Source organism: Patagioenas fasciata, chromosome 1 (genome assembly GCF_037038585.1).
Source record: "Patagioenas fasciata isolate bPatFas1 chromosome 1, bPatFas1.hap1, whole genome shotgun sequence".
NCBI lineage: Eukaryota > Metazoa > Chordata > Aves > Columbiformes > Columbidae > Patagioenas > Patagioenas fasciata.
The window spans coordinates 179441310-179455391 of record NC_092520.1 but is presented as its reverse complement, the minus strand read 5'-3'; the positions used below and the strand labels follow the sequence as shown (position 1 = coordinate 179455391).

Below are 14082 nucleotides of genomic sequence, written 5' to 3'. Positions count from 1 at the left end.
TAAAATATAGAGTAGGGAAGTGGACTCCTAGATATCCAGGACACTGTTTCCAAAAGACAACTAGGAGTTAAAGGTTCAAGTAAGACCTTTATTATAACACAGAGTTGAAAAGCACGCTTTCGTATCTAAAAGAAAGTATTTGGTCTCTTGGTGGTGAAACGTGGTTTGTGCTGGCGACGCAGAACTCTGTGAGGCAGAGGGAACTTGATTTTAGAATCCTGCAAAAAAAAAAGATGTTTCTATGTTAATTAACATATTAGACAAACAACAAAAAATAGTTTGCAATATATTGCTAAGCTATATTCAACTGGTCTTAAGTATAGAGAAGCAATGCATCCACAGACTGCATATACTGCCTAGGAGCTAACAGATGCCTTAGTTTTGCAATTCTTGTTGAAAGTAATGCCTCTTAAAGCCACGTCTTCTGCAACATTATACACACTGGGTTTAGTTTTATTTCCTTTCTAAAAGTTCTAGCATTAAAAGTCTTGATCATAATATAATTGTAAATCTAAGTCCGCAAATTTGGTTCCCTCTCTATTTTTGCCTGCAAATCAGACAAGAGAGCTCCTCTTTCAGTCCAGTGTTAGACTGGGACCCACCAGCAACCGCAACATTACTTCACTTACATGGAACTGCTTGACTGCTGGTCTACGGCACTTGCTGGCAGCAATTTCCTCAACTTTCATAATCTGAATAGAGTGAGCACGGGCACGATGACGGGCTCCCATATCACGGTCTGTAACAAGAAAATTAATTAAAAACAGGCCTTAAGACATCTTCAGTTCAAAAATCTTACTAACATTTTTTTTTAAAATGTTTACAGTACCATCTATAACTTTTAAAATTTCTGATCAACTCTACTCAATCACACTGGTTTTATTGGCACTTCAGTGATGGCAGAAATATCACAGAACCAACATGTAGCAGTAAATTCTTCCTGGAACTCATAACCAAACTCCTCCAGTGAGTGTCATCTTACTCTTGCCTGATTTCAAGAAGATACACACATACAGAAGTCATTCACATGGGACTACCTAACTGTTTAAACAAGAATACTGTGATTCAGAATCAACACTGAAATATGATTACTGGAAAGGCACCAGCTCCAGAAAAAATTCCTTTCCAAAAGCAAGATGCGAGTGAAGGCAGGACCTGAGGTGATCTTTATTTTTCCCAAAATTGACAAGTGATACAAACAGAAATGTGAATTGGTATATTTAGTCCACATAATTAGGCTTTCAGAGCAGGAGGTGGCCATCTGCACATGGGCTACCTGAAAATTCCTCCCTGGGGCAGTGAAAATCACTGCTTTCAAATCACGATGTCCATAGCTAGTTCCACAAGATACGCCTGTTGAAATACAATTGTGCCTACAACGCTTTCCATGAAGATCTAACACACTTATTAAAAACTTACCTGTCAATAGTATTCTTGTACATAAAGGTACCAGAGTCATTGTATTGTGACAAATTCAAGTTCCCAGATCTCCTAAGCAGTCCTTTGGTATGTTAATTAACAGGAATTATTGTAAGTTGATGTAGAACCTTAAATTTCACTTTCAACAGCACTTCAGCTTTTGAAAGGCGACAAGATACATTTAATATTTGCACACATGACAAGAATATTATTATTAAGAACAATATTCTTTGGGTTTTTATGTGCATTTTGTAGTGTTCATAGCACTTCTGAATTCAAATATCAGCAGCATCAGCTATAGAAGAGGCCTGTCCCTCAAGTACTTCAAAAAACACACTGAAATCAGGACAATTTCCATGAACTGAGGCAATGAGATCTTGGAACAACATAGATTATTTTTTCCCTTTCACTTTTTTTTTTTCTTACTTTCTCTCCAAAGGACAAATGCTAGTGTGTTCCACCTTATATCTGAAATATTCTCTCCACAACACTTGAGAGGATACATTTAATTATTTTAAAAGAATATAGTGCCAGAAATACAGTACCTAAAAGGTCATGAAACTCTCAGTCTGCACAGCAAAACTCATTACTACAATTGTAGAAAGTCACACCAAGACAAAGTGGGAATATCTTCCACAAAAAATACTATATAAAGAGTGGGAATGAATAAAAATCCCACATACATCATATATAAACATCTACGGACTTCTCCACGAACTTCTCATTTTATTTTTTCAGTGTTTCAGTTATAATGGATCAAGTTGGCACCCTTTATGCCCAGTTTAAGATTTAATCTTGTGCTTATATACTGGTCCTACAACTGCATACCTCAGTTACATGTACTTACAGCACTGAGTGACAGCACCAGCTGTGGTCAAATCCCTGTACTCCCGGTACATGTTGTGAGTTCCGCTACGAGAATCATAGCGCAGCCAGATGCCAAAATTTTTTACCTTCAGAGGGGACTTCTCATACACCTGAAATTACACAAGGGGACAGAGGCAATTAGAGACAGTATGTAATCAGCACTTTACTAGTTTATGTATTTTAGAGTTCCAACTAAAGCACTATAATTTTATTGTCAAAACCAACTATTTGTTCTCCTTCCCCACAACATAGCTACATTCAAATCTTAGTAATTCAGAGCAAAGTGATTTAGTAATTCAGCGTAGAAAAGAAAATACATACAAGCTTTCAGCTCTAAAATGTTCTTTAAGCATCAAGGTAGAGGAATGCAAACATCAAATATCTACTTTCCAAGGATGTCCAAGGATAACTCTTAAGAGATATATTCCACACTAAGACAAAAATAAGAACCAGACAGCACCACTAGTTAGTGGCATAGTTCATAGCTCTGAAGTGCTGGGAAGCAAGTTTCTTTTTGGTTTACTGGACATACAGTGCAACTTTGAAAAAAAAAACGAATTTATCACTCAGCTTCGCAATAACTCAAAGACAGATGAAATTCAATCTCACCCCCAGTAACAGCACTTCATATAAATTCCTTCCACATATACCAACAGGAATTCCTTGTAAGTCTCTCACTTTATAATGTTTTTACTCCCGCACCTGGCCACAGTACACAATTTCTCCAGAAGATTTCTTCATTTTCTTCAGCTGAGAAACGAAATACCAGAACCGGGACTTGGCAACAACATGGTTCGGAGCGAAGATCCGCATGCGATAGAGAGGAGGGGTCCTGCACTTCGGCGTGGGCAGGCATCGACCTACCACCTTGTACTCCCGGAGCTGGAGGAAGACGAAAGACAAGCCGCCCGCAGCGTCAGCGTCGCGGAGCTACCCCCGCTCCCGCCTGATCCCTCCTCGCCACGGTCCGAGCCTGTGGAAGGCACCGCGGCGAGAGCAGGCTAACCCAGGGGAAGAGAAACCATCGGCAAAGAGCTGTGATGCCCGCCGACCACGGCCCCCGCACAGGGGCGGCGCAGCCTCCTCACGCGTCCTGCGAGAACGGTGGCGCCGCCGCCATGTTGGCCACTCGCCTCCTCAAGGGCCAAGGAGGGCTGCTTGGGCGCGCAGAGGCCGCTTACAAGCGCCGCAAGCCCGCGCCGCCGTCCTCCCAACGGCCACCTCAACCCCAGTGGTCTCAGTCCCGGTCCCAGCCGTGCTCCCCGCGCCCCAACCGTCACTCACGGTGCCCGACGCCTTCATGGTGCTGCCTCCTCCGCGGCCCGCAGGAAAGGAAAGGCCGTGTGCGCCGCCGCCTCCCGTCACCCGCCCGTCGGAAGCCCCGCCCCCGGATGCCCCCTCCGCCCATTGGCTGGGAGGAGAGCGTGATTGGAGAAGGCAGCTGTCAGTTTCCTCCCGCGGCAGCTGGAGCTGGCTTCTGGGCCGCGTGGCCTGGCGCGGGCCTGCGGCGGTGACAGCCCAGCATCAGCCGGCGGTGGCAGCCCGCCATCAGCCAGCCGTGCCGCGGGCGCCGTTCCTCAGTACTGTGACCGCGGACCTGCGTGGTCCCGGTGCCGACAGGAAGAGGCCTCATTGTACGTGAATCCGTTTCCCGCCGGGCCTGCTCGCTTTGCCGTGCGAGACGTGGCAGGGAAGTCCCAGGCGCAGACAGGAAGCACCGGGCTCCCCTCGGGGCTGTAGCCGGGCATGGAGGGCTGCCAGGAGAACTTTCTGCCCCGTTTTTCCGTGGGAGACCGGGGCTGCTGGCTGCCCTGGGATTGCCCCTGTGGATCACTCCCACACTCGGTTTGACGGGACCCTCTTTTTCACATCTGGTCCCCAGTATTTGCGCTCCGGTGGGCCCTGAACCGGAGCTGATTCTGCAGTAATGACAAGTTAAGGTCTCTCAGGCATCTCATGCACAGCATGGCCACAGCCATAGGATGGACGTGTTTATGCCTTGAAAGATACCATAACAGCAACGCTGCTGTAATGATTTTGTAAACATGTGATTCTTGTTGCTGCAGTTATTTGCATTTAGTCTGATTTTACAGACACGTGCGTGATTACGCAAAAGCCTGTGTTACAGGTAGTTCTGCTGCGGAACAACTTGTGGAAGAGCCCAGTCTGCGGACATCAGCTGGACCGCTTCTCTCCCTGCAGACAAGCCCATGCCGCTGCCTGTGCAGCCTGTTAGCTCGGCCCGGGATCGTCTTTGTGCGGGTGGCCGCGCACGTCACTCCGGCCGTGATCGCGGAGCTGGCACCAGAGGCACCGCTGGCCCATCCCGCCCCGCTTCTGACAAAGCACGATTTCTAGATCCAGGCGAGAGTCTGGGGGCGGAACGGGCCAGTCCGATTTACTAAATCGGTGCGATTGGTTTTGCCGCGCCGCGGGGTGCTGGCGGTCACCGGGACCGGCACCGGCGGGGACCGGGAGACCACGCCCGCGCGCCGCAGAGACTATGACTCCCAGGGTGCGGCGCGGCCGGGCAGAAGGCGGGTCCCGGCGTGCTCCGCGGCCGAGCGCCTCGGCGGCGAGGGGAGGTGAGCGCGGCGGGCCGGAGCAGCGGCGGGGGCACCGCGCGGCACGCTGGGAGCCGTAGTCTTGCGGCAGCGGCTCCGCCGCGGGCGGGCTGAGGGGCGGGGGCAGCTTTCCTTCCCGGAGGCCGTTCCGCACGCGCGAGGGCCGCGGTACCTCCCCTGGGCGTCCTCCTTCTCCTCCCGCCGCCAGCCGAGGCGGCGCGGCCTGGCCCGGCGCGCTCCCTATGTTCGTGGTGGTGGGAGCCGGCAGCGCTGCCGCGATGGAGGAGTGACCGGGAAGGTAACGGCGGGGGGCGACAGGGACGGCGCAGGGTGACTCAGCCCGGCGCAGGGGGCTGGGCCTCCCCAGCCGTTCGCCGGGGCTACGGCTCCTCAGCGGCGGGGAAGGGGCGGTGTGGGCGCCCGCGGGCGTCGGCGCTTAGCTGGCAGCGGGATCCCTCGAGTCACCCGGCCGGTTCCAGTCAGCCCGGTGCCGCCTTCCCCGCGGCTGTGAGGCACTGGGGAAGGGGCGAGACGTCGCAGCCTCCGCGGGCGTTCGCCTCGATCGCCCGGCCACGCAGCTGGGGGAGTGGGGGTGCCGCAGTCGGCCTGTCCCCGCCGGGCCGGTCCTCCGTGGGCCGGTGGCGGCTGGGAGTACGTACATGCGGCCGCGAAAAATATCAGGATTTTTCTCTTCTGATGTGTGCCGTAACCTGTGCTGCCCTTATACTGACGTGCTGGGGGAGCTGCCTTGCTGTCTGTCCTCTGCTATGGCTCCGATGGGGGAGGAAGGAACCGTAAGCTCTGGGGTTGCAGCGTGAGGGGGAGGCACCTCCCCCGCACCTCCATATTCCGCTGCTCTCGAAGTGCTTCGCCACGGTGCTTCCCCGCGGGAGGGAGGAGCGCTTTGTCAGCCTGCAGCGGCCCCGGGAAGGGGCCGAAGGGGTTAAGTTGTAGCCCCAGTGTCTCCCGGCAGCTCTGGCCGCGGTGGGGTGTGGGTGTCTGGTCACCCTGCTCGGCCGAGCTGCGGAGCCACGCAGTGGGGTTGGATTTCCAGCCGGGGGGAGGCTGAGCTCTTTGGCTATGTCGGGGTGGGGGGGAAAGAAGGTCTTACTCCTCATAGGGAATTCCTGGCCAGTAAGAATATGTCTGAAATAAAGACGTGACATGTCACTTCCCAAAAGAACAACTTTCTAGTCTGGTTGCAGAGTTCTCCGATTACACAGCTTTTCATTTTAGCCATATGTTAGGTCAGTGTGAAGGCCCTGTTGTGGACGAGTAATTTAGGGTTCTGCTTACTGCAGAACAATATTTAGATTTCTTGAAGAGAAGCGTGACTTCAGAGTTTGGTGGTGGGTTCACTCTATTATTTACTGTATGGGGGAAATATGCCAAGCCGAACGCTGCTTACCTTTTCTCCAGGAGCCTGTACCTGTTCACGAAGCAAACTTTGAGGATTCTTCTCTCCCTGATAACTGTTCTGGAGTCTGTACTTTAGAGATCTGAAGGCAAACTTGAAGGGAGGCCTGTACCCGTTCATGAAAGCAAACTTTCAGGCAACAAAATTCTCAGAAAAAGAAAATTTAATGGAGTAGGATAGCAGGAGGGCTGGCTCAAGCTGGGTACCTGTGCAGAGGTCACCCGAGCATAGAAAACCATAAACTTTTATATATCTGCAGACCATTCGTACCATGATTCAGTCTAATAGCAATGTTTCACTTTGGGATCTTCTTGCTTCTCATTGGATTCTTTTCACTGATCTCACATGTGCCTTTGTTTTGTTCAGCTGCAGACATTGTTTATAGCCCATAGCTTTGTAGGTGCTCTTTTTTCTGAATAAATCCTTTTCTTCTCAGTGAAGTGCGAAACAGGCTTTATCTTGCAAGCATTCAGTGTAGTTTGTAGTTGCTCTTGGTAAATATGAGCAACATAAGATTTCAGCAAATCTAGCTTACTTAGTAGCATGAAGCAGAGAGTATATTAAAAATCACACAAGTTTATACTTCTAGATGATCCATTATATCTAGTATGCATTTACTTCAGCTAAATGATTAATACAAAACTTATATTGGGCACATCCACTGACCTGTGAGTAGTAAAACCACTGCCATGCAGCCAGCTTATTTAGCAGAGCTCAAAGTGGGCTCACTCAGGCTGTTGTTTATAGAATAAAGTGGTTGACTTGTAGTCAAATTGCATACAGTAGGAAAGGCCTGTATGAGACTCCCTGTACCCACAGCTCATCAGTGTTCAGTGCACTGTTCTACTTCCTCGTGGTTTTCCCAAAAGGAGTTCTTGACCTGGCTGTGGCTCAGGCCTTCACCTCCTCTGGAGCCTGGACCAGACTGCTGCTGGTTTGGCTGGAGGGGTCAGTCAAGTGCATCCACCACAGGCCCTAGAGCCTAAGAGTCTCTAAATATGCTCAAGATTTGCAGCAAGCAAAACAGAGATCAAAAGAGAGTGTGAAAGATGGTCTTTTACTACCTTTCTTTTATTAGAGAGAAAAGTCAGGGAAATTAAAATGAAGCATGTCACTGGCTCTGTGTGCTATCATGATCTTCTAAATACCTAAAATGAATGCTGTAAATGAAGTATTTTGAATTACTAATTGTTTTCATGGTTAGCATCTGTAGTTAAAATGCTCTGAATGCTTTCGTTATTAGTGCACATCTGGACCCAAGTTACACACCTTTGACCATGGTAGTATTGTTAAACTGGGCCATCATACCCACTTGAAGTGTGACTACATTTTTAACCTGTTTTCCTGTATGAAAGCAGCCTCTGCTATCAAATGCATTTATAAGTATTAAATATGTGAAAGGGAATAAAGTATCTTGATGAGAAAGACATATACCTGTATGACTTCACTGTTAAGGAACTGCACCCTCCTAATTATAGTAAGATCAGTTTGCCACCCAGCAGTGTACTGCTTAACAAAAAGGTGTCTCTGCGTAAACAAGACAATACTTTCTACACAGCTGCATATTAGCTATTAATGTTATTATTTTTTATAAATAAAACTTTAATGACATACTTCATATTATAGCTGAGTGTATCTTACAATGGATTTTGCAAACTCGAAGTACTATTAAAATTGCAGTTTGATCTTGCTTTTGAAGTGTAACTTGCTGGTAAAATAAATCTGTGCTGGAAAAGCTATCTGCTTGCTCAACTAAAACCATATAGCACAAGAAGCTATTTTTTTAACTTTCTCAAAAGGCTCATTCAGATAGCCTGTCTCATTAATTGTCTTCTGGAGTTGGCTAGTCAAGCTGAAAATCTTAGAAAAGGACATATGGTAGAAGATGAAATTTGAAAGATGCTCATGTACCATATACAAAATTAGTAGAACTGTTTGGCATTGCTGTTAGCTAAACAAGTGAAGAGAATACATGTTTGAGGCAGCTTAGTTTTAATAGCAAAATTTGTCACGTGGGTGTAGAAGATTACTGCCTTTTGGGCAGATAATGTAGTGATATCTGCAGGAAAATGTGCCAAAATATGTGCTTGTATATTAAATAATTTTAGTAGTATAACTCTGGACCAGACTCTAATTGAAAGATGCTGTTAAAAAAATTCCTTACAGCATTTTACCTTTATTTTAGTGTGGCTGGTTTGGATGTTGATTATGTGGAAAACAAGCTGGGGGCTGGGAAAGCAGAGGCAGAAGCCTCAGCAGAGCAACTTTAATCCCTAAAGGTTTTGACCCTGAGCAGGATTGCTCTGTGTGGTAAGGCAGCGTGTGAAGCTTGTTTTGCCACGAGTCATTGCTTTGTTCCAGATTTTCTGGTTTCTATACTGCTGCAGCATGCTTTTTTTTTTTTTTTTTTTTTTTGGTACAAACTCAATTTTACTTATTAAATTGCTTTTCATGGTGCATTTTGTTATAATGTGTTCTGTAATGAGTTTTATAGAAGTGTCTGTCTGTTACCATGTTAAATTTTGGGCTCTCCAGTCATGCTTGTTGTCACTGTGCCACTTTCCAGTGGGGGAGGGTGAACAGTACAGTGTGCACAGGACACACAACACCAAGAAATCGGAAGTTCTACCTATAGGCACGTAGGCAGCTTCAAACCACAGCTCCTTTGTGTTTCATCTCTTCCTCTTGTTTATCTTCCTTTCCTCTACTTCCTACATGCTTATGTAACAAGGCCTTATTTCATGCATAATTAATAATCTTACGGGGGGGGGGGGGGGGGCAGTGTTGGAAGGATGGGTGGATTTTTGTCTGCTCTTGCTGTTTAGCAGCATCCTAGTATTTGACAAAGATGATTTTAATTTTTTTTAATCCACTGTTTTACCAGAGCATTGCAGAACAGCCTGTAGACGCACATCATCTTTAGACTATTTGTCTAGCTTGCTTGTTAATTTTACACTGAAGTTTCTAAATAAAAACCATTGCTAGTAAATCAGTACCCATTAGTAGGAACAGAAAACTTGGTTAACAACTCAATGTGATGTATTTTGTGGTTAATTTCTATGACACTTATCTTGTGTGCACTTGCTTTAGAAGAAAGGCCTTCTAATGGCTTTGCCTCCCTAGGGGAAATACCTCATAAATGGGTTTATGAAGCATCTTAACAATATTATAGAAATGGGTAGAGATTTTTTTTTTTCAGTTGTGAAGTTTTGTGGTGGGGAAAGAAAATACAGTGGTCTATCATTTAAGTAGCAGATTTATGTTTATGTCATATCTTGCTGAAACCTCTGCATGCTTGACATTTGATTTCAAGCCTTTTTCAGTTGAATAGTACACATCATGCCATTTCTCTTAACTAAGATGATATTAGCACTTTTCAAGAGAACAGAAATACATGGACACTTCAAATTTTCCTTATTCAATGAAGTTTAGTGCTATTATAAGTTGATTAGAAGTCTTAGAATTATGATCTCTGTATCGGAAACATGCACATTCATGTTTTGGTGGAGTATGTACTATGTGATTGAGGTTTGTGGGCAAACCTCTGTAGTTGTTGCTGTCCTGTTTTTAATTTTCATTGTTCTGCTGAGCAAATAAAGTTTTTCTTTCTTTATTTTCAGATGATTGTAGTTTCCCCACTAGAGGAAGTGGGCAAACCAGTTAGGAGTAGGAAACAAAGAGTATAGCAGCAGAGATGGACGAACAAGCCCTATTAGGACTAAACCCAAATGCCGATGCAGACTTCAGACAGAGAGTATGTACTTAACTTGCTTATATCTCTAATAATTGGGGGTGCTGTTGCAGTGTGAGTCTCATATTTTCTTGGAGTGACTTGAGGTTGTTCTTTTTTGTTTTGTTTTTTGTAATTATTTTTTGTTGATCAATACATGGGGTTTGTGCTGGTGAGTACAAAACAAAGTCGTGTTGCAAGCATGGAAGCTGAAGGTCCTGTGTCACAAACTCTGTGAAATTACACCTAATGTGCATAGAATTTATTTATCGGGATTCTGACCTTTTCAGTCCTCTCAATTATTTGTAGTTGTTGCTCAGCTCCTTCGGTAGGTTCCCACAGAGTTAAAAGATGCCACTGAAAACAATGTATTTCTTGCAGCTGCCCTTTTAATTCTTAGGTGTGGGGTTTGGGCTTTTTTTTAATTTGAAAGGATAACTTACTTTTAGTGTCTTTTAATGAAATGTCTGGTTTTAACTCTAGTGAGGCTTGTGTTAGCATAGGGGTTAAAACAGTAATCATGGTGTGTGGGTAACAGTTACTTCATAAAAGAGAGATGCTTATATAGGCATTAAAATTTGTATGCCTTTAATGAGGAAATCATTCTGCTTACTGATCGATTATCAAGTTGATTCAGCTGTCTACAATATAACCTCTGGTACAATCTTTCAGAAATGAAGATGTTGATACCTTGGTTTTGTGTTAATAAAATAAATCCTGGAATGTACAAGAAAGTTAAAGATGTAGTTTGATGCAGCCTGGTATTGCTAAACAGCCTGTTAAATATGTTGGGTTTGGGTATTTGTCCTTTTTGAAAGGACAGCTATAGCTAATTTTCAGTGTTCTGTTAACAGAATATCACTGCAAAATTTGAAGCTTATAGATTTATTGACCTTTTAACTATGCAGTGTGCCTAATCTTGAAATACTTCCTAGTAGAAGGTGACTTACCTTTTTACTAATCATTTGAGGTGTAACATATAAAAGATGTATCAAACAATTTCTAGTAAAACTATTCAGTATAAGAAAATTACCAGTACTATCTACAGGAGGTGAATTCTTGCTTTAAGAACTTATTTCAACTCACTGAATAATTACTCTTGGAAATTACTTTGGCGAATGGATAAAATTCTGAACTAATGCAAAAAAACCCCAAAATAAACAAACAAAAACTGACACAGATCTCACCACCCCCAAAAAGAGGAGAAAAAAAACCCCAAAACAAACACCATGAACAGCCAAAAAACCCTCTTGAAATACGTGCATTCAGAGAATGGAAATAACGTTGTTAATCTAATCTCTGTTTCCAAAGTTACGTTACTGTTTTGTAAAACAGGGCACACTAAATCTTAAAGCAATTAGATCAAGTTAAATTGTCAAAAGCTATTTAGAAGTTCTAATAAACAACTTGATTATCTAAAATGTGGTAGAAGTTTTTTTTCAATCTCTGTAGTAGATTAATAAACTGGCAGTTGTCACACGATCAGTGTTTGAATTTTTCTTGGAGGTGTAGAATACAGCCAAAGTGGTGCAACAAAGAGTTCGTGTTTTTCAGTGAAAAATCTAAATCAGTTTATCTTTAGAATTTGTGGAAGGAATTTGAACTTGGATGTGAACTTCCACCAAAATGAAAAGGCCCTGAGCAACTTCCTCTGGTTGACCCTTTCTCCAGAGTTCTTTTCTAACCTCAACATTTCTGATTCTATGGCTTTTATATTTCAGTTACAAGAATATTTGTATTGAATGTGAAGTGGAAATGAGCACCTGTGGTGTTACCACTGAAGAAACTCTCTTGCATTATGTAATTAGGGAGGCCTATAAATACTTAGATGTATTCAAATAGATTTGTTTTTTTGAAGGAGAGCTGTTTGAAGTGCAAGTCTAAGTGTGAATGAGATGTCTTGCAGTGTGGTTTTTTTGTTCTTTTTAAAATGAAACTTACTTGAATGTTTGCAGGCACTAGCCTACTTTGAGCAGCTGAAGATCTCTCAGGATGCTTGGCAAGTCTGTGCAGAAGCATTAGCTCAGGGTATATACAGGTAATGTAGATCAGAGTCATTGCTTCTTTTCATTAGTAATATGTTTAAGCCTGGGTTTAGCTCTACAGCCTCATAGGCAAACTGTAAATTGCTGGAAGTTAATATGGTCTTCATAACATTTTTAGTATCATAGTTGATCTGTGGCTTCTGTATAACACCTTTCAAGGAAGAGCAGTGTATAAATAAAACCACATATTAATTGAGTAGCCTAAAGACTGCTGCTTTATGGAATCCAGGGAAAAAGAATGAGTTCTAGTGCTATCTTTTGGGGAGGAGAAAAGTGCTACAAATTTCCTGTTGTGAGAGTATAGGCTTTATATGCCATAATCTCAGATGTAGTTCCTTGCCCCTATTCTATGGAGTAGCCCATCCCATTTTTCAAGATGCAAAGAGTGTGTAGTCACCACTGGTTTTGCACACAGTTGTGTATTTAGATCTCAAATAGTAGGTTGGTGCTGTATCACAGAATAATTCAGACTGGAAGGAAACTGAGGGATGCATCTCTCCTGAATAGCAACAGTCATTTATAGTGAATGCTTTTTTTGTAAATGCTTTATCAAAACCTCTGACTCCAACAGAGTATGCAGTAATTAACAAAACCACACAAGATTTAAAAGCAGCATTTTATAGTCTTTACCAAAATACATTGTGATTGTTAGAATTTTTAGATCATAAAATAAAAAGGTTGTGTAGATTACATAGCATGTGGAATGTCCCTTCCAAATCTATACGTCCGTTTGTCTTTAGCTTTGCTCTTCAAGGTATAATGTACAACTTGCACTTAGTGTACTAATAAACCTCAAATGTATTACTGAAGCCTGACAGATTTTTATAAAGGCAGGTTACAATGGGTATTGTAGTTTTCTATGTTCAGTACTGAAATCAAAGCACAAAAAATTTGTGGCTATAGAAAAAAGTAATATAATATAAAACATAAATATTAGTTTAACTGTTGCTCATTTTTACCAAATGAACTGCTCAAGTATTTACCATTTTTACTTTGAAGTAATAGCAGTAGCATTTTTCTCTGATGCACAGTCATTCTTGATTTGCCAAAGGGACAACCTGGTTGTAATATTTGAGGATGTTTTTTTCTTTGCAGAGGAGCGTACCATATTGCCACCACTAACAGAATTTTCTTTTCTAGTGATGATCACATCAAGTTTTTTTGTTTTCAAGTTCTGGAACATCAAGTTAAGTTCAAGTGAGTAATCTTTCTTGACACCAACCATATACATCCATCTATTTTTCCCATTTTATTCTGCTTGTAAAGAAACTTAAAATTGTGTCAGCTTGGTGTGGTTGATGAGGTGGCTTTAATCCACTCCAGAGGACTTTCCTGTATTTCTTTGCTTTTTCCTGGGGGAAGAATAACTGAGTTTTGAGCAGCATGCTTTGCTTAGTTAGTCTAACACTTGTGTATGGCCAGTTACCAAGGACTGCTTGAAAAGTACTTAGCTGTTCCCTTCTGGAGATTCAAGCCTTACTCTGTACTCTCACTGATTTTTGCAGAAGAGAGTCCTGCAAGCAGCAGCCCTGCTCAGTGCAGAGTCCTGGATTTCAGACAAAGCCCTATTCATTCAGTAACCATGGCAGAGATCTTAAGAGAAAGCAGTCTTTTCACTGAGTGGTGTTTTCATAGAATCATAATTTTAGAAAAAAAAAAAAAACTTCGAAATAATATGTTTCATTGCATGGAATTTTTTTTTTTTTCACATTTTGGGCTCCTTTGGTCTAGACTTGAACATGATGACACAGATGTCTGCCTTGTGGAATATCATTGTGACTGGTTGCAATATGTTGAACATATGGTTCAGACTTTATGTAGGAATAAGATGTATTTTGTGACTGATTTTTCCCAATTATATATCAGAGCAAAAATGAAAGACTTTCTGTGATTTTTATTTACCTGATTTTACCTCATTGTCCATCTTCCTCTGCTTATTCCACATCTGACCTGCTTCCCGCAGTACGTTTTCTATTGGTTTTGTGCTGCTTATTTTTTTTGAGCATTTTCAGTGGGTATGCTGTTTCCTTAATGAAGAGT

At 43.2% G+C, this 14082-nt stretch overlaps 2 protein-coding genes and 1 non-coding gene across 4 annotated transcripts in view; 1 reads left to right on the top strand and 2 right to left on the bottom strand.

Moving 5' to 3' along the window:
• Positions 1-67: 67 nt before the first annotated feature.
• On the bottom strand, positions 68-3690 carry RPL18A (ribosomal protein L18a). The gene is made up of 5 exons (XM_065829177.2): positions 3571-3690; positions 2989-3168; positions 2267-2396; positions 630-739; positions 68-218 (listed from the first exon to the last, which is right to left on the bottom strand). Exons 1-5 carry the CDS (start codon positions 3586-3588, stop codon positions 126-128), a joined length of 531 nt encoding a protein of 176 aa, XP_065685249.1. The 5' UTR covers positions 3589-3690; the 3' UTR covers positions 68-125.
• On the bottom strand, positions 1537-1668 carry LOC136097402 (small nucleolar RNA SNORA68). Its single transcript, XR_010650791.1, has one exon. It is a non-coding gene; the product is annotated as a small nucleolar RNA SNORA68 (small nucleolar RNA).
• A 1160-nt stretch (positions 3691-4850) lies between the features above and the next one.
• XPOT (exportin for tRNA) overlaps positions 4851-14082 on the top strand; it is a 29110-nt gene continuing 19878 nt past the window's right edge. The window contains exons 1-4 of one of the 2 annotated variants that reach the window (XM_065851435.2): positions 4851-4871; positions 9888-10021; positions 11953-12035; positions 13183-13239. In XM_065851435.2, the coding sequence (XP_065707507.1) occupies positions 9962-10021; positions 11953-12035; positions 13183-13239 (200 nt within the window). In that variant the 5' untranslated portion in view covers positions 4851-4871; positions 9888-9961. Of the gene's footprint in view, positions 4872-4963; positions 5149-9887; positions 10022-11952; positions 12036-13182; positions 13240-14082 lie in introns of those variants that run through there. The other variant, XM_065851426.2, reaches the window with a different exon arrangement.

Bases quoted from the DNA above. Each gene is read 5' to 3' on its own strand.
- RPL18A (XM_065829177.2), bottom strand. The intron at 740-2,266 runs GTAAGTACATGT...TTCTTGTTACAG, and splicing joins TGGTGCTGTCACTCAGTGCT to ACCGTGATATGGGAGCCCGT. The intron at 219-629 runs GTAAGTGAAGTA...TTTTTTTTGCAG, and splicing joins CAGCAGTCAAGCAGTTCCAT to GATTCTAAAATCAAGTTCCC.